Consider the following 20,926-nt stretch of genomic DNA (forward strand, 5'->3'; position numbering starts at 1 on the left):
TCGACATTAATCATTGCTATTCCTGTAACTACTAACTATTAGTCGTACGTGTTGTATTTACACGTTGATAACTTGGTGCTGTCTTAGAATTTATGGTAGGATAAGTACATATGATTTCTCTCTCCCCCACCCCCCCTACACCCCTTCGAAGAAGCGGTAGTATGTAAATTAGTACCTGTCCAACGTCAGTCTGGAAAACGTTAAATCAGTTGGTACGCCGGTTCGTTTCCACACGATACCATTAGTATTATTCGAAAAACAACCATGCGATAAGTTACCTTGGAGGTAAGGGATAGTACGGGTTAAGGTAAACACAATAAATGTCCAGGTCACATAGGCTTTGTGATTAAATAGGTACAGAAGTCATGTGAAGTACCGTTAACTTATAAAACATATATGTGTATATAAATCAGCATGTTACGACATTCTTTTTGGTAAGAACTTATACACGATAATTGGCATACATAACCAACGTTTATCCATTAGAAACAAACGATAATATACACGATACATTTATTTTATTAAATAACTCAGTGACTATGTACACATGGCAATACAACAAAATACTCTCGTAGTTCACGAAATTAAATACGTAAAAGGTAATATGCGATAACAGCATTACTTTGAAAATCACAATTTAACTTATTTCCCCTGTGCAACACCTTTGCTTAGCAATGGTCCTCCTTTATAAAGGTACAAGGCCGGCCACACTACGTAATCCATCCGAGGACCGCTTTTTGTGTAGTGTTTATATGTCGCTGTATTTAACGGTGTTTGATCATCGACCTCTACAAACTCCAGGCAGACGGGTGGTTGATGGATGCGCATCTCCCAGCAGATGGATGCGCATGCCTTCACGTAGGTGAAGATACTATTTTCACAATCGTCTAGATTCATCTCTGCAACAACTGCATGAGAGATCATCTGTAAATTGTGATAAATATGTTGTAAATGAGTGTTTAGTCGGTGTCATAATTTAGTTTAACTTATTTTTATGGACAAAAGCCAGTATTTAAAATAAACTTAAATAGCATTATTTTTTAATACATTGGAAATAATTAACAATCAATTTTCTTGTTTTTGTGAAATACTGACATTTAATTATTGAATGAATGAAACAATTAACTTACGGAAATAATTTGACCTTTAATTTCATTTAAAACCCGTTTTCTAATATCGCCGATGAGTTGTTTCTCAGTCGGTTGCAACTTTTCAAAATCAAAAGTAACTGTTGCAATGTCCGTTTTTGATTCTACCTGGAATAATTTAATAAATGTATAGTCTTATAAACCCTACAATAGGCGCAGTAAGATCGACAACAACCGTAATAAGCGACACTGTTAGTACGAGATACCTTCTTTAAATCTTTTAACCGGTCATTCACGAAATAAATAAATAAATTTAAATACTGTGACGCAATGACCAACGTTAAATTCCCTGGGTTTATGCCGTCAGTTCACGACGAACAATATGTTTAAAACCCACCAACCTATATTTAAGACTAATGAATAACATATTAACATAATGTATAGGTTTATACCTAAAACGATAACATTATAAAGTAATTCATTTAATCAAGATCCTACCCTTTTAACAATATCCATTCCAGAGGAGCATACACCATGCCTTTGAAATTTATGGTTGCCGTGAACAAGTAGCTTTTCATTCATAGCACTAACTGGTCTTGTAGTAGGTTGAGCATCGTTTTTTGATCCATCGTCTTGAAGCTTGCCTGACAGAGTATCATGCTGTGTCTCTTTGTTTAATGGATTTTGTTGCGACGTTGTCATTCTATTGTCCGTGTCTTGGATTTTCATGGTATTTACGGGTCCAATAATTGTTTTAACGGTGATTTCATTTTCGCAATTTTCAATGGGGGAAGTTGCTTTTTCGTCAGGGCCGTTTATGCTCGAAGCATCGGAAACGTTGCCGTTAACATTGTTTTGCTCACTAGAATTGGGTCCACTAACAAAACCAACATGCATGCGCTCTGGTTGATGTTTTTTAATAGTAAATACAATTTTAGTAGATGTTCCCTTTATATCGACCAAAGCCTGCTCGCTTAAGCTCACGCTAAATCCGAACGCTTTCTGAAAAAGGATGCTTGCCATGGCGACTTGTCAAAAATGTTTAAATCTTAAAGCAGATTCATACAAATAACTAAACGGTAACTTCCGAAAGAAAACCTTCAAAATGTTTTTGAATCAAGAGTATTTACCAAACACAATTTCTTGGTTGAAGAAGAACTATCAGAAGTAATATAGAACACTTTACATTTGTATATAATACATCTACAACCAAACGCAATTACGTCATGGAACAGTTGCTATATCATTCTTATACTGTTTACCTCTCGCATTGTTTATTAAGCTTCCAACAAAATTGTATTGCTTCCAATGAGTGGTTGTATTAAATCTAAATATATACTAAAACACAAATTTAAATCAAAAGGTTCAAGCAAACCTACCTGCAACATGGTCAAAAGATGTTTAACTGTTTTAACTTCATCGTCGTCCTTCAGTTTTTCAAACGCATCGGTCCATTCGTTGTCATACAGCTCGGAGAAAGCTTCAGCCAGTTTTGTTGGGCGATTTGGATCACTCAGGTCAGCAATATTCGGATTATTGTGTGTTAAACTGGCACTTGCTAACTTACTTAGTCTACAATATGTAATTGCAGATTGTTGTAATGGTAAATGTAAATAGATTCTTAAAACTTAAATAATCTTACAAACATGATGGCTTAAAATAGTTTTACCAACAAAGTCAATACCTTGAGGTAAGCAATTATCGTTACTCTATCAAAATTCAGATTGAAAAAAAAACGGTTACCTGATAGTAAGATCGTCTATTTCCTGAACTGCGTTCTTCAAAGATTCTTTCAATTTGTCTGTTTCAACATTAAAATTGTGATGCATTTGATGTTCTCTTTCTCCCCAATTTTTTCGCTCCGAAACAAGGGTTGAATTCAATGACTTATTCTGTTTTTCTAAGCTTTCAATTTTTTCTTTTTGTTCTTTACATTCCTCTTCCAACGAAAGAAGCTGATTCTTAATCTGAATTTTCTCACCTAAAAGCCTAAGAATAAACGTCTTGCCATCGTTTTCATTCGTAAAAGTAAAAATATAACAATTATATAAAAATGCATTGTTTAACCTGATACATATAGATAGCAATAATTACGTAATGCTTTTGTTTAAAGTACTTTCAACCGAATTATATAAGGTCAGAAAATACCATTTCCTTTCGTAAAGTGAAAGTGAAAGTGGGGACATGAAAAACAAGCAGAACACTTCATGCAATTAAATATTTACTGTTTTTCCTTAAAATATTCGTACTTATCTTTGTTTGCAGTAAACTTTATAAAAAAAAATTACCGGCCTTTAGAAAATCCCTGATAAAGAGTCAATACTTAATTGTAATTTTACGAATAAATCGTTCTTTGGTGGCTAGATAATAAGTTAAAATTATAATCGTATTATGCGGAAAAGGGCCATCATCTTTAACCATAACAAGACGGTATTCGAAATAGTTTTTCAAATAAAATACTAGAAACAATATTAATTGTCAATTTGAAATGGCAATGCGATGAAACATGGAATAATCATGAAATCACAAAATTGGCTCAATATTTGGTTTATTCTGAAATTTTAAATGTACTTAAATACATTTTAACGTACGAAATAATGTATTTTATTGCACATTGATATTTAATTTAAAAAAACTTGTTTCATAACGTTAGAAATTATTTTATGTATTCTCATATCTAAATAGTTGGTATATATCTTTATTGACGATATATTTACAAAAAAAATATTTATAAAAATAATCACATATTTATTAAATTACTTACTGAGCCATATCTTTCCTGTACTGCTCAATATCTCTGAAATACAAAAGTGTACTTGATTTAAGTTCAGTTCAGTTCAGAGTTGTGTAGCAAGTGCAAAACAAACATCCGAAAAAATGTAAAACAAGGACGTGTTGAGATTGCACGTCATTATATTCTGGATGGTTTGGTTGTGATTTTACGCTAGACATATTACTACATAATTATTATTATATCTATCAGGAAGCATCTTTGTCTAAAGCAAAAACAAATATTCAAAATTTAACTTTGAGTAATCAGTTTAATAATCGAATGCTACAATATATAAACACACATGAAGACACCAATATTTACAGACAAAAACTGCGAAACAGCCCTTTGACAACTATATATGTTCGCAGTTCTTTAATCTCTTAAGCCTTCATTTTTAGTTACGTTTACCGTTCTTTTGCCAATGTTATCTTTCTTATTTTTGCGTTTTGATTTCCAATATAAACACTGTAATCGGAGGCTTTCTTTTCTGCTTTCTTAAAACTGAAAAATAAAGAATACATTATAAAGTATCTTACTGCCGGAGCATAGCTTTATTGATTGTTCATGATAATTGTATTCACACTTTCATTTGGTTGGAGCCATAAAATAGTATAACCGGTATAAATAGTTTGTTTTCTTTTCCTCTCTTATAATTTAGGCAGCCCATATTTAGAAATATTTCAATGAAGTAAGCGAATGAATTCAAGGGATGTATTCATTTGTGTCTATTGGACGGAAGTTTCATATTATGTGAGTTTATGATTTTAATCTTTGACCTTGAATTGTTGTAGCTCAAGTGGATACGGAAACTTCAATATTTTTTTTACCAGAACCGTCAAGCATGTTTTCTATTAAACGTGTATTGAAAATAAATCCTTCGATTTACTTAAGCTATATTTATTTAATGTTTTACAGGTGAAATAGATTTACACAGGAAACCAGAATATAGCATCCTGTCGAAAAATATATAATCAGTAACGGTCACACTATTTGTTTCTTATCGGAATATACAATATTCGAATTATCAACATTAAATAAGAAATAAATGAAATTTCTTCATCTCCATAAATCGATTTCTTGACAAAAGGGTTATACAAAATGCCTTATTAAGAGCACAAACAATCAAATTAAATTAACTTTCACATTCTCTTTAGAGTACGGGTTGTGTAGAAAACATGAAATGAGTTTATTTTATACCAATTTTTGTTTATATTCATTCTTACCATTTAAATTACTATCCACTCAATATAATCTATTTTATGTGATTATTCCAAAAACATAGTTGTACAAGTTTCATTACATTAAGCAAAAACGTGAAAATAATAAGGGCATAAAATACAAACTATGAGCATTCATTTCGGCAAAATAAAAATTATTGGATCCAATTCATGGAAGGTTTCATTTGTTTGTCTTTACTAATGTAATTTCTACTTTATGTATAAGTTTTGGTATAGTGTCAGATTGATTGATAATGATCAATTCAAATGAACTTTCATGCATTCTTGAATTTATGTGAATACCCGACCTGACCCGAAAATACCCGACTCGACGAAAATGTCCAATCCGACGTTACAAAGGACTGCTACCGTTGAATCTCTATTAAATACGCGTTTCGAATCGTGAATGTAATTATTTGGATAGTCCAGACGTAACATCGATTGCCTTTGACCCGGACGATAGTTGTCCGAATCCCGGTTAAGCCCACATTTACAAAAAAACGTATGTTTTTTTCATATTAAGCTAGAATCTTTAATTCGTTGTTATTTTTTAAATTGATTCAGAAAAATATAAAACACAAGTTAACAAGGTCGAATGTGTCAAATTTACATCAAAAGACCAAAGATCAGAGACAAGTTGCCGATGCTTTAGAAAATTAAAGATTGTGTAACTCTTTATATGTGTCGGATATGGTCATTTATTGTGTAGTATTATTTTCGTAAAATATCCAATGGACGTTTTAACGGTTGTTGTTGGGTGCTGCTTTTCATGATCATTAATTGCACATAATTGTCTTGATATTATCGCCGTTCCAATTATGATTATTTTTTAAAGAATTGTGTTGTTTATTTCCTGATATAACGTTACCGTTTAATGCAGATGATGTACTTGTTTGTGTAAAAAGAATATATTGTTTTTTTTTATTATTCAATATAAGACATACAATGTATGCATGGATATGCTCATAAAACAAAGTGATTCCATGTAGCAGAATAATGTTCAAACATTTTATACAAGATATGCTAATATATACTTTTTTGTTCTTGTGATTAAAAAAGAGGAAAAAAAGGATAATAAAGGTTAATATGTATTGTTTTTCTTGTTGGTTGTTTGTAAAAAAGGAAGAAAAAGGTAAATATGTATTGTTTTTCTTGTTGGTTGTTTGTAAAAAAACAACAACAACAGAATAGTTATGAATAAGGATGAGTTGCATAACGTGGGTAGAAAGCATACTGGACTTGTTTATGAAAGTTTAATGTGTTTCCATTTTTGTTCAAATAAGTGAAGTGTATCATTGTTTAGGGCAATTTCTTTTTTAATTTGAATCTTTAGTTTTAAATAATAAATGAACAGATCATGGTAGGTCGTTGTTTTCCGTATTTCATGCTGAATATAAAAATATTTCATTAATATAATTATGTAATTCAAAGCGTTATTAACCTCTTGTATTTTGAAGGTATTTACCCCTAATTTTAACGTTCCAAATTTAGTTTGGTGAATTTCTGTCGGTTGCTGTTAACGAGAGTGTGCGACTAAGACAGGACTATGTTCAATGTTACGAAAACATTCAAATAGGAAGGACTTCGTTAGCAGAGGTTAACCATGTACCAATGACTGATTTGTTTTATTGCGAACATATGTGAAATTAAACAAAAGACATATACATTTATATTGAATAAAACGAATTGACACGTTTTATTGCTGCCATAAAACTGTAGTATACGTAAAACATAACATAAACAAGAAACACGGTAATGACGTTAAACCAGTGTTTTTAAGTATTACCAATTACAATGATGTCCAAATTTATTTTCATTTAAATAGGTAAACTATGCATGCTTGTTTATTAACTTACCATATTAGTTCAACGCAATTATTCTATCAATACTCAGTCTATTGAGGCTCAAATCGTTAGTTTTTTTAATGTCTAACAGTGACCTTAAACTTGATCCGACAATCCAAAAGGCAATCCTAAGCAAGATTTACTTGAAGGCTACCAAACGTACAACATTTCAGAGCAATGCTCCCATTAAAGCTTAATTATTTTAGCGAAAATATTGTTTGCATTTTGGAAACATGTCCATTTTTGATAAGTTCAGTCGTTAATCGAATAACTTAAACTTCAAATCCAAGCTAGATATGTAAGCTAACTAAAAACAAACTGTTATCGCAATACTTCCATCGGAATTCAAATTGTTCAGCCTAAACCGATTTTCTTTTTAAGTAGTTAAAATTGAAGTTTAACCGGCCAGCCCCGAAAACAATCGCATGCCAGATTATATGTTAAATTCCTCCGGGATTGGTCAATACAAACTGTAAGTTATTGAACACATTATTGTTCGAAACCTTTGCAACTGGCGAATAAAATGGCACCCCGTACATGTTTGAATTGCCGCATTTATAGTTCAGTTAAAATGTACGCATGTTATCACCCTTATCTGGAAATCTGGGTTTGTCGAATTATTTATGTAATGTGTTTATACTAAACGTTTTGAATTTGTCATCTTTCTTAAAATCTGTTTTTTTTATAATAGTTTGTATTCTAATGTTTGGAATTTGAAAAGTAAATTGGCGTGTTACAGAAATATTATAAAATTAATTTTAAATGTATTCTGATTTTCATTTATAGAAGAAGTAATTACATGATAAATAGATCGTAAATGAACAGAGGGGATCATACCTCATAACGAAAAAAGTGATTTCTTTTGTAAATATTCACAGTGTCATTTTGTAGTTGCCTTTACGTCGTTTAAAACGCACATCTTGCATTCATTTATAACTCATAACAATGTTATGATCTAATACAAAAACACTACATATAACATTGCGATCGTGACGGTGCCTTTAATTTTTTATCTATTTAACTGATATAAAACGCGCTCTTGTTTTATTAATATTGTGTGTAATCTTGTAACATAGGTGAGTGTTGAAAAAACGAATTATACACATCAATTCATAAACTCATGCGCATGATTTTTGTTTTATTTAAAAAGTATAGGCCAAAGATCGATAGTATTTACCTTTTTATAAGGTTTTCTTTTTCCGATTGTAGAATATTGATTTGCTGTTTTCTATAACAAGAGAAAGCATTATCAGACAATTGACAATCACATATTGACAGCGTATTTTTAAAAATGGAAGTTTAAGTTTGTATAAATTAAAATATAACTCAAATAACAAAATCATTTCAATGTGTTTGTCTTTATCTTAACAAACACAGCCCTATTCTGTTTTATATGGTTTGTTACCTATTCCGAATTTCTGTCTCCATGTTCTGGATCATTTGTTTAGGGCTTCAAAATAACATATATTACTTTAGTGTATAAAACATGGACGCATGATAACTATCAGTATTTGACAAGTGTTGTGTAATCAAAACATATAGAAACATATTACAAAATTATATTTATTTAATATATACGACAACGAATGTAACAATTTTGTAAGAAACTCTATTGTTCTTTTTCATTAAATATGTACGTGTTACCGTGTTTTGCTGACTTCTTTCTCAGACTGTAGTGTGGTGACTTGCGCTTTTCTATTATTGAAAAAATCATTTCATTAAGCGTCAACTGACAATTACGTAATGATCAAAAATTGAAAATGATTGTGTATTTCATATCCTTTTATAAGCTAAATTTGACACTACAACATAAACATGTTCTAATAGCAAAGCTCAATGATATAAGTTAATTCACATAAATAAAAACTTTGATCTTGGCTTAATATCATTGAAATCTGTCCAAGATAATCACCAGCCATTTAATCTTAAAATTAAGTAAACAATTGCATCACATTACCAACTTTCAAGAAAAATTAAACACGATTTTGATTGGTCGATATCTTAATTTTGCCGTATGCGTAAATTTGGTTGGCTATAAGTACTTTCTAATTATCGACATTTCAAGATTCCCAAGCTAACTTTAAATCACTTTTATACGTTTACGTTTTGGATGCTGTTAGTGAACAAAAATGTGATTTTGCATATATTTTGGCGGGGAAAAAACGAAGAGTCGTGTGGATTTAGCTATTTGTACTATAAAGACAGATATTTGAGTATACTTCGGTTTCATATCCCTTTAAAACACCACAACTCTCAATAAAAAGTTGTATCCATTATAGTAGACCGTGGGACCAAACAAAAAGGACATTCACCTTTCGAACATGCCGTGAATTGATTTTCAGGATAAAAACAAAAACATCGTCGAATTTTGGAGTCGTGGATTTTTGATTAAATGAAATATGCCATCATCTCAAAATGCTAATTTGTATCGATATGATTAAACAGCAATTGTTTAAATGTTTCAACGAATCACCAAACAAGATATGTGTTCGTCAGAAACACAATGCCCCGTACTGCGCCGCTTAGAAATAAAATTTCCATTTCTCATTTTGCAGGTATAGAAATCATCTCCCTTTAAAGCTTATTTCTTCCCTTGGATTTTGTCCAATCCAACCGGGGAGTCTGTAGACAGTCAATAATTACCAAGTCAGACATCACTGACAACCAAAGCCTGTGGTTTATCAAAGAGATCATAGCCAGAGTTCATCTTGTATCTATGGACATAAGTCCACAGGAATGTAATGAACACTACCATTCACAAATTAGAACAGGAAAGAAATGATACTTATATCATTTAGAAAAAAAACCTTTGACAAATCAATCATTTGAGTTATAAATAATCAAAACTAAAAATAAGTACAGTAACTGTGAAAAGAACTTAAATTCTTGGTAAGAAAATATATAATCTGAGATTTATAATTATATAAATTACTTCCCTTGAAAATAATTGTCTCTAACAAATCTCTATTTTTAGTAGCAAATAATTAAAAGCCACTACCGTGACGGTAGATTCAGCACTCAAAATGTGCAGCTCCATGATATACACATGCATGCCAAATATCAAGTTGCTATGTTCAATATTGAATAATTATCTCCCTTTAAAGCTTATTACTTCCATTGGATTTGTATTTTGACCTTAAACCTTGAAGGATGATCTTGACCTTGACCTTTTACCACGATGTGTTTGTCAGAAACACAGTGCCGCCTACTGCGCCGCTTTGATTTATTTAACAAAAATATATAATTTGGCAGTTCAGATATTTATGTACATTTAAAGCCTATGACTTCCCTTGATTTGTTTTTTCTACCCCGTGACCTAGTTTTTGACCCGGCATGACCCATATTCGAACTTGACCTAGATATTTTCTAGATACAACTTCTGACCAAGTTTCGTAAAGATCGGATGAAAACTATTTGAATTAGAGAGCGGCAACGAAAAGTGTGACAGACTGACAGACAGACTGACGGACAGTACGAAAACTATATACCCCCTTTTCTTCAAAAGGGGGCATAAAAAATATAGCGTTGAAACAAGTATTAATTGCTTTATTTCAAACATGATAGTCTTTTCTGTTCTTATATTTAAGTTTACCTTTCATCGAGTTCTGTCTCCAATGCTTTAATCCTTTTCCGACAGCTTAAAAAACACGTATAAATTAGTGTGCAAACATGCATGCAGGTAAGGTTACTTTGTCGAATGGAATGCACTGTTTGTATGTTCATATTTAAATATGTTTATATTTTAAACGTTCATGTATAAGTGCAGTTTTAGATTTCTATAACGTATGTGAACGGAATTTTTGACACGTTTTTGTATTACGTATTTCGAATTATGACATTGTTCAGCGTGATAAATGATAATTAGTCGAAGCTGTAACTGTTAATCTTTGAATTATTACAGTTGCAGTGTTTTTACTTTAAGCTTGATAAAATATGCATTGAAACACTTTAGTTAAAAGCACAGTTTTAATAAAACTCAAGCTATTTATCATTTTCTCCGTCTGTTTTTTAAAATGAATTTGATGTAAGTAACTCTTACTTGGCTTCACTGTCATCTTTCTCTTTTAACAGTTTACAGACTTGACTGTATCTATAATAGAGAACAAAGTTCACGTTACTTCCATATGAAAATATTGAGAAACAAGCACATATTATAAAACATACCGTCGACGTTGTCAATAATTAGACATTTTGTATTACTGACATGTTACGCCGGGAGCTTTTAAAGTTCTTTTGTGTCATTTGGAGAGTTAAAGTTCGTATTGTTATTTTTTCATGCAGTGTGCAAGTATTTTAAAGACGTATATTATTATTGTATAACTTAACAGTCACGCATTCATGTATATTATTCAATGTAAAGCATTTTATTATCTGTGATAAATACAAGTTCAAATGAAATACAGGTCTGCCCCCATGACTGCAAGTTAATATTTATAATTAAAAAACATAACACTTTTTTATGTTCATTTTTTTTACAATTTATGTTAAGTCCATCTGAAGGGATGGCTGTTGATGTTTATAGGATAACCTTTTCCATTAGAAATAAATTTAGTTCAGATCGTGCATACAAACCTTTTTGCCGGCTGTACGAATTGTATTTTTGCTTACTCTTTTTCGCTTGCTAACCTTTCCCTTAGAAGTAGTATAAGTTTAGACTTGTATGTAACATACAACAAATCTTTGTGTATTCCCCTTAAGCCAACATTTTTATATTTTCTGTTTTGCGGGACCGCCGACCCTTATTTTGCCAAAATGAAATAAAAATATAATTCAATAAACTTAATTTTATTTTCCTTTTTCCCGCCGACCGTGCAGTTTCATAACGTTGAAAAATTATATTCGTCAACGATTTTTACCTGTTCCCTGAAATGTCCGGATAAAACATGGACTTAACCCGACGCTTGCTTAGTATCGGCTTTTTCATTGGTCGTTTTTATTGAAACAATTGCCATTAGCCAAGAACGAATGCCGATCGAGCTTGTCGAGTCGTCGCCGATCGACAACTGACTTACGTGTTCGCGAATGTAGCCGAATACGAATTTACGTTGCTATCCACATATCTCTCTCTATATTGCCGAGGATACTGACGATAGTCGATGTATCCCGATGGAGAAGGCCTGTTTTTACACACGTCTAAGTTGGCGGTAAGCAGAAGAGAAATGTGCGATGAGCGGCGGAAGTGATAAATAAGCTTCAAATTAACAACGAATATCATATGGTTATTAGGGAATAATTTAATGCGTGTGTCATTAAACGCAAAATACTATGTTTGAGATAAAAAAACACAAATATTTATTAGAAATATGCAAAGTGAATTAGCATCAGGGATACCAGTGTTGGAAAATTGGAGTTCAGTCTACTCACAAAGTTAAAGGATCTAAGATGAGTATCTTTCAAAAATGGAAAGAGACAAACATGATTTGATTTATGTGTTAGTTGATCTGTGTATAATCAGATTCATATGCATATTCTGCTTTATTATGTTTGTCACCCTGTACAGTTTACTGAAATAGCATTTAACTGAGGATGTCAAGTGCAAGATATTGAAAGGTAAACACATTAAATATATTATTTTAACTCCATTCAATACATCATTAACACAGCAAGAACACTAAAGCGGTTTGTTGATATTTTTTTAATGTTTTCACCATAGGCCTTTGATATTTAATTTAAAAAATGCTGAATTAAATTAATACTCTTAAAGAGGTTGTGATTAAATGGTGTATTTAAGAATCTATAGATTATTGCAAGTTTATTATGCATGTGGAAGGATATTAACTAAACGTTGTCTTCATTGTAAGGAGACATTAAAACAGCACTTTGTAATACAAAAAGACTGTCAAACATGCACATAACAATTTTAACTCTGTTCTTATAATCATATTTATAGTGCTTAATGTTTCCCAATTTCATGGTTTATCGGGCTATTTTTCCCAATTTTATGGTTTATCACGCTAATTTTCCCAATCCAAATGGCACACGATGTAACGAAAAAAAGCAATAAAAATCACTGACTTTTGTTGAGTGTATATATCAAACAACACTGGATAGAGAGCCCTCACACGTGCTCATCCTTAACATAATGCTTGTTTGCTTGCTATCACAATGATTGATAGTTAAAACTGCATATTAAAATCTAATTTTTAAACAATGAAAATCATTCAAAGTAAAAAAAAAAAAATAGATGGGATGTATGCCACAGCAAACCAGCATTTTTAAAGATGGCATTGCAGGCTTGGGACTGTCGAGGTGCTACATATAGGAAATCTAGTGTTAGAAGTACAATAGCATCACCACTACTACACCATACTACACTACACGCGTGTTTAGTCTCTATTAAATTAATATACATGCAAATCGTGCTTTTACCTATAAATATATATACAAGTATGTCTACTATTATTATAAAAAGCTTGTACAATAGTGTTATAAGATATATAAACACTTAAAGGTATATGCAAGCATACATAAGGTTAAATTGGCTGAGATTTTTAATTTTCAAAAATAAAAATGTTTTTTATTTTTATTTATCCTCCCCTCCCCCGACTCCATTGTTTTTTAAATCTCCCGTAAAACAGAAAATTAAAAAATTTTGGCCTTAAGAGAGACATGCGGTTCTTGTGCTAAGCGGTTTTCGAAACCGTATTTACATATGGACGTATTTAAACGGAAATGCCGACTTCAAGAACCATGACGCTATATGCAGTAATTTAATACTTTTGTTAATATCCTTGTGTGAAGCCATTAGCTTTGAATGTTGTTATTTTAAATTGTCCATTGAAAGAAGACATTTAGAGGAATGGCAGAGTACAAGAATCACAAGTATACTATATATATTTTTAGTTGCATCACTTTGCTTATGTTGTGTGCAGGTTTATATCTTAAGTGAATCATAACTCTGCAAGTGTTGAAAGTGTTCAAATGAACCCTTATATATTGAGTGATGACTTAAGTCGAGTACAAGGAACTTTACTTTCTCTCACCATTAACATAGGTATTGTACATTGTTGATTCTACAGTTGTCAAGCATTAATTCATTAGTTAAAAGCACATTTGTAGTAAAAATCAAGCTATATCTCATTTATCTGTCTGTTTTTTTAAAAATGAATTTGATGTAAGTAACTCTTACTTGGCTTCAATGTCATCTTTTTCTTTTTGCTGTTGACTGACTTGACTGTTTCTGTTAAAGAGAAAAAAAGTCCGCGTTACTTCTATATAAAAATATTGAAAAAAGCACATATTATAACACATACTGTCAACGTTGTCAATAATTAGACATTTTGTAATACTGAAATACCGGGAGCTTTTAAAGTTCTTTTGTGTCATTTGAAGTGTTAATGTTCGTATTTTAATTTTTGATGCAGTGTGCATGTAGACATTTAGAGGAATGGCAGAGTAGAAGAACCACAATTACACTATATGTATTTTAGTAGTTGCAGCACTTTGCCTATAGGCCGTGAGCCACGAACACTTTTGCTCCCCCCCCCCTGGAGGAATTTTGGAGACCCTATTTTTTTTAATCCTCTATATCCTCTGAGTCTCATGACACATTGTTTGCAATTGGCTAGCGGGGCGTTACTGATAAATTTAACTTTAAAATATATGAGTGTAAAACGTTTTTTTAAATATTTTGTTTAGATTACCTTTAATGCAAAATGCAAACTTTGCAAGAAAACAACTTATTTTAACATTCCTTAATAAAAAGTATTGTAATCATTCAAAGCCTTCCTCCTATGTTTATTTAATAATATTTTCTATTAAAATATATGTGACACATACATATTTTACACATATTTGTGTATGATTCTCATACACATTCCTTTAACATACTTATTGTGTGTCAAACATATTATTTCAGATCATAATCACATTATTCTATCAAACAATATGCCAACAAGCTTGGTAAAATGATGACAATAACTAAGGCCACAACAAATTGATGATTTATTTTACGGATTTTTCCTTCCCACACACCAGATAGTGATTACTTAAATTTAACATGATACACGTAGTTTTCATTATCAAAGTTATATAAGAAGCTCAGTTTTCTGTCAATGATGGTTTAATAACATGAAACAATAAATAATTCAATAAATATCAAGCATAAGCAGTGATTTTTCTTCGCGTCATAGTTTACAGCCTGTGCCTTTTTGATTGAAATAACGTGCGATAAACCATGAAATTGGGAATATTGAATCATTATTATTATGATTATAGATAGCAGTATGCCAATTGTTGAAGTACATGTTTAACTGCTTTTGCCGACATGACAAGACAGACGAACGCTGCCATTTGTTTTTACCATAAACAAATCTAACAACGCAAAGCTTTATAACACTCTATGTCGTAAAATACGTAGGTTAAATAAAACTAAATCATGTTATAATAATATGAGCGCAGCAAATTTTTCGCTGCGGGCGCAAAATACAAATAAAAATATTTTTATCAAGTTTTAGAGTTTGAGGTGCGGCGAATCCATCGAACATTTAATCAATTTGTTGTGGCCTAATGTAACAATTATTAATCATGATGATAATAATAACAATAATAGTGATACTAATAATGATAATAAAGAGATAGCATACATAGGAACTCATCTCGCAGGCAAATAATAGACCGATTAATACTCAACTAAAAATACTTTTTTATAATCTTATTATTGTATTATCTTTGATATAGTTTCTATAATTATTATTATAATGATTATTATTATTAGCACGGCTGTTTTCGGATAAAAAAACCGGAGGTATTGTCATAGCCAGCTCGTCGTCCGACTTCCAGCGTCCGCCGTCCGCGTCGTGCTAAAACCTTAAAATTGGCTCTAAAATTAAAGTGCTTCCACCTACAACTTTGAAACTGCATATGTAGATGCACCTTGATGAGTTTTACACGCAACACCCATTTTTGGGTCACTAGGTCAAAGGTCAAGGTCACTGTGACCTCTTATGTAAAACTTTAAAATAGGCTCTTAAATCAAAGTGCTTCCACCTACGAACTGCACCCACAACCGAGCGTTGGAACCCGCTATGCGGTGCTCTTCTTATTATAATAACAATAACCATAATAATAATAAATATTATTATTATTATTAATATTAATATTATTATTATTATTATTATTATTATTTTATACTTTCAAATCAAAGTGTAACTAACGATTTGCCTTTATTTCATTTTCATAGTTAGGACACAGGAGTTATATGACTGATCATCAAACACTTCATCATGCAAATTGTCAATTTCAATACTATCATCATTTTCATCCTCATCCTGATTGGTTTTATCGTCTTGCAACTTTGTACAGAGTATGTCTACTAGCTCACTGTGGAAAATGTCACTTTCAGTCCACACATATAAATAATTTTGATTCCGTTTTCCTCAAGTTTCCAGCCTGTATTTTGAACATCAGGCATGCAGGGATATCTTTCATGGGCGTGTAACCAAATATATATTTGGTAATTAGCACGTCTGGTTTGCTGTTAAGTGTTGCTTTACATTGAGGTAGCAAACTTATGTCAATAGTGTCGCATGAGTTCAGAGTATTACCTTTGATCTCACTTCTCTTACAGAAAGTTTCAGACCGGAGCTTATTTACATCTGAGTAATTTTGCTTTTCATACATATAACATACGAAATACTCTTACAATAACAAGTCATCACTACACTCCTGTCTTTCACCAAACTTGGCATAGGTACGCATTAAGTCTGTATTTTTCTCGAGAAGCTTTACTGGACCTACTTTTCCCCTTCTCACAAACGCGCTCACAGTATTGCAACCAGTAAAGCTGTGAATTGCGTGTAACACTGAATAAAAGTCATTTCCCTTTTCTTTTGCAATATTGTCTATGTCGATGAGTCTTCGTTTGTTTCCAGTTTCCATGTCATATAGGATTGAACACTCATTTTGTCTCCAATACCTAATAAGAAGCACTTATACATCTGTATCGGGTGATCTCACAATTATGGTTTTGGAGTGTCAGGTGCAAAATAATCATTGTATCTGCTTCCTCTTGAGACGAAAACAGAGATTCGTCTGGAAGTACCTCAGTTATTAGTCCGTCATATCTTGTAAGCAGACAGTATCGTTCACCAAGAGCATAATGCATTTGGCGATCCTAAAGTTGTTCTGCATATTTGTCAGTGCTCCATTGTTCCAATAGTAATTTTAGACGCTGTGTTTTGTTAAAATCGTGTGAAAGAAATTTTTTTCACTCCCTGGGCGTTATGGTTTATGCACCTGACAATAGAAATGATGGTGATGATTTGACTGCAGTTTCATGATAGGTATCTGTGACAAAAGAACGACGACACTTTGGAAGGTGACCTAAAGTATTCTGGTCTTTGTTATGAGGAGTTGTATGTCGACCTTGTTTTTGCTACATCTTTAAGTTTTCGTAATCTTTAGTCTGTTAGTAAATACACCTCTTTCTTTACTGTACTTTCAAAATGAACAATACATACTTCCCCCTAATGTATCTTTTGGCTAGTTTTCAAGTTCTATGATAGTTTTAGGTTAATAGGCTTTTCCTTTATAAGTTTCTGAAAAGAGACAATTTAGAGAATTTCTGCCACTTTACAAGCACTAGTACTATTTGATTACTATTACACTTCATTTTTAAAAGGCACAATATACCTAGAAACCTAGATTTATTTCATTGAACGTTTTTTTAATTAAAAGTCGTATAAAGAATTAAATAGTACATGTAGCAAGGATTTCACTAGTAATAGTAGAATTAATCTTCTGACTGTATATAATTTACTCGCAAGATTAATTATATATAGAAAACAAGTTTTTAATTACGTTATTGTATATTTTTACAATATAATTTTATTTTAATAATTTCGCAAAAGACTCGCAATATTGTCAAAATAAAACTGTGTTGACTTGTGCACATATTATTTTGTTCCTCTCTTCGCAATTTAATTTCAAATGAAAATTGCTCTGGAATGTGCTGTCTGTATTATTTCAAGGAGAAACAGCAATGACATTTTCTTGGATATTTAAAAAACAGAGATAGCTATATAAATATGAACATAATAATAACCCTTGGAACAAATATATAGAGCGAATTGAGCACATTCATCAAAAGAGCCTGAGGTGTGATAAGTTTACTTGCATTCCTTGCAGTACAAATCCTGCAGTATGAAAACATAACAGTTGATAGAACATCATATTTCGGCTAAATTATAACTCATTTTTGAAAAATACATTAAGATTTATTTCTGATATACAAAAACTGATCAAATAATTAAGAAATAAATTCCATTTACTATTTCATGGCATTTTGAAAGTCAAAACTTTGGTTTCGTCTGTAGAAATTCAATAAAATGAACTGATCCAAACAAAGGGACGTAACGTTTTGTAAAAATAGTTAATATTTACAAGTTGTGTGTATCAAAGATACACTTTGTAGGTATATTTGTCATTCACAATGTCTAAAATCGATAGAAAATGTTTGTGCAGCAGTTATTTAGCAACCTTATTGTTTTAAAAGTATAAATAGCAGATGTATTGCAAATTTAAAAGAGTAAAAATGAAAAATAAGGGGTATGTGTTTCAAAGTCCCATAACTCTGTAAAGCCCCGACAGAATTTTGCAAACTTTTGCCAGAGAATGCCAACTACCTAGAGGATTAAGAAAAATATAACCTTGAAATTCCCCCTTTGGGGGAGAAGGGTCATAATGCAGCTCAAGGTCTACTATGTTTTGTGCAGGTTTGTATCTTAAATGAACTCTCATATATTGAGTGATGGCTGTAGTCGAGGGAATGGAGTTAAACTTTCTCTTCACTATTTACATAGTATTGCACTTTGTTAATTCTACAGTTTTCAAACATTAATTCATAAGTTCTTTTCAAATTAATTTTAAAGTAATTATAGGTTACTAGTTTGTGTACAAAACATAACGAAATACTTAAATTTTGGAGTGCAAAATATTAATTTTATGTGATAGTTTAGAACTTCAAATGAAAATGGCTTTGAGAGCAAGTTCTGAATAAAAGTTCGTTCATCTTTTTCTACAATATTAACCGATTTCCCATTGTTTATATCCGTGTAGGCTCTATCAATCCATCACAATTGAACATTGAGAGAACATTGTGGGTAAGTGCGCAGTGCTTTTTTGAGTTGTTGTTCGTGGAATGTTTCTTGTGGAAAGCTCAATAACATAGTGTAACACTGGTCATGACTCAAACGTTGTTAAAGGATTTGAATTAAACTTCTAACAAATGTAAAATACTTTCATTGGAAGTTTGGAGTAAAAAAAGCTAAAGGCCTTCGATATTAATGGAGTTCTTGCTACAATCAAAACCCGACGGCTCAAACTCGATTTTGCTTGAATTTGCGGTAGGCTAAAAGTCTCCCGAAGCACCAATTCGTTATTGCTATAAATTCATGTAAATTTCGGTCGCTTGGCTCGAAGTCGTGAGGGTCGTATTATCAGATGGCTCGAACTGTTTTCTTAGTTCCGGTCTCAATGTTCACACTCTTTTTGTTTGGCTAGAACTCGCTTCGGTCCACACAAAGATACTGATCGATCAGGAGCGCTTGATAATTGCGATGCTTGGCCAAAGTTGTTTCAAACTTATCAACGACTGAATCGTTTATTAATTTGAGTAAGATCGCTCATCTTTAAATGAGTTAAAACAAGAGGAAAAAACGCCGCATTGTTAGATGTAGAAGACAACCGTATCAAACGCACAACCGACCACGTCCGTGAAGTCAGCAATGGAAGCGATACAATCCGGAAATGCCTAGAAGAATGAGAAGACTCGCAAAGTCTACTTGATCCAATTTAAACCTTGAAAGATGGAAGCTAAGCGACGACCAAAGTTGTCAGCTATGCAGCCAGTGAGGGACACAAGCACATGTCCTCTCATCCTGTCATATTGCTATGTCTCAAGGTCGTTACAGATGGAGGCATACCAAGTCCTGCGAGTGGTTGCGGTCATCATGGAGCAAGATAGAAGGAAAGAGCGACAAATCAACACCAGAGGTCCAGGTTACATCAACTTAGTGAGTGAAGGACAGAAGGCAAAAGGTAGCAAGAACACAAGTCTGCTACAAGAGGCAAGACACGGGGAGATGATGAAGGTGTTTCTCGCACAGAAACTCGTATTCCCAGATGTTGGTAAAACAAACCTACGCCCTGACATAGTCATATGGTCAACAGCTCCAACGCAGATGCTATTCCTGGAACTTACTGTCCCTTGTTAAGAATGAATTGATGAGGCAAATGAAAAAAGGTCAAATTACCAAGAACTGGCAGATATGTACAGGGAGAGAGGGTAGGGGCTTTCCTGCACAATCCTTGTGGAAAGCGTTTGGAACTTTGGGTATCAAAGGAAGGGCTAGGGAAAGCAATATGCGGGTCCTTGTTAAGGCGGCAGAGAGGGCGCCCAGATAGATGTGGCTACGACGCAATGAAACAACATAAAAGCCATCACAGACGAGCAATGCCTGATCAACACTGCTGCACCGCCATCAAGAGGGTGTTTCTAGATAAGGGGCGAAACAACTGATGATTGATGGGAACTCGGTTGAAGACGGCTGTGTTGCACTCAACATAAAAAACATTCGTATTTCGACGAAAAATCATCAAAACCTCAAAAACTGATATCAAGTCATTCTCAAAATCATAAACGAATAAATATCTAGTGTTGTGTAGTTTTTCCTGTGATTTGAATATAGTTCCTGTTAATGTTTTGTATTTTAGTGTGAGTCATCGGGTTTCGACGTTTTTTGTTTAGACGTCTTGTGCAATAAAAACATTACTATAATTGTGTATTATTTTAATCACTAAATTAAATTTGTCGTTTTTCCTCAACTTTTAAGTTGAAAACAATACTGTATAGGCTTATTTTGCCATTCGGGACTTTAAAATAGCGGCATAACTAATTTATACAAATCAGGGCATACATCTTAACAAAAACTAGATGTGCCACAAACACTAATGCCTCTACGACATATGTTTTGACAAACACAAATCCACCGGTAAAGTGAACTT

General features: G+C 32.5%; 1 protein-coding gene across 2 annotated transcripts in view; it reads right to left on the reverse strand.

The window, feature by feature from the left end:
* Nucleotides 1-501: 501 nt before the first annotated feature.
* The window catches only part of LOC127877778 (putative leucine-rich repeat-containing protein DDB_G0290503), a 31,900-nt gene continuing 11,475 nt past the window's right edge, over nucleotides 502-20,926 (reverse strand). For both annotated transcript variants that reach the window (XM_052424013.1, XM_052424012.1), the window contains 13 exons: nucleotides 14,052-14,102; nucleotides 10,962-11,012; nucleotides 10,515-10,559; nucleotides 8,567-8,617; nucleotides 8,328-8,372; nucleotides 8,100-8,150; nucleotides 4,270-4,362; nucleotides 3,853-3,885; nucleotides 2,832-3,077; nucleotides 2,468-2,660; nucleotides 1,587-2,090; nucleotides 1,131-1,256; nucleotides 502-924 (listed from right to left, as the gene is read on the reverse strand). In XM_052424013.1, coding sequence (XP_052279973.1) covers nucleotides 643-924; nucleotides 1,131-1,256; nucleotides 1,587-2,090; nucleotides 2,468-2,660; nucleotides 2,832-3,077; nucleotides 3,853-3,885; nucleotides 4,270-4,362; nucleotides 8,100-8,150; nucleotides 8,328-8,372; nucleotides 8,567-8,617; nucleotides 10,515-10,559; nucleotides 10,962-11,012; nucleotides 14,052-14,102 — 1,771 coding nt within the window. In that variant the 3' untranslated portion in view covers nucleotides 502-642. The remainder of the gene's footprint in view (nucleotides 925-1,130; nucleotides 1,257-1,586; nucleotides 2,091-2,467; nucleotides 2,661-2,831; nucleotides 3,078-3,852; nucleotides 3,886-4,269; nucleotides 4,363-8,099; nucleotides 8,151-8,327; nucleotides 8,373-8,566; nucleotides 8,618-10,514; nucleotides 10,560-10,961; nucleotides 11,013-14,051; nucleotides 14,103-20,926) is intronic.

This window comes from Dreissena polymorpha, chromosome 4 (assembly GCF_020536995.1).
Source record: "Dreissena polymorpha isolate Duluth1 chromosome 4, UMN_Dpol_1.0, whole genome shotgun sequence".
Lineage (NCBI taxonomy): Eukaryota > Metazoa > Mollusca > Bivalvia > Myida > Dreissenidae > Dreissena > Dreissena polymorpha.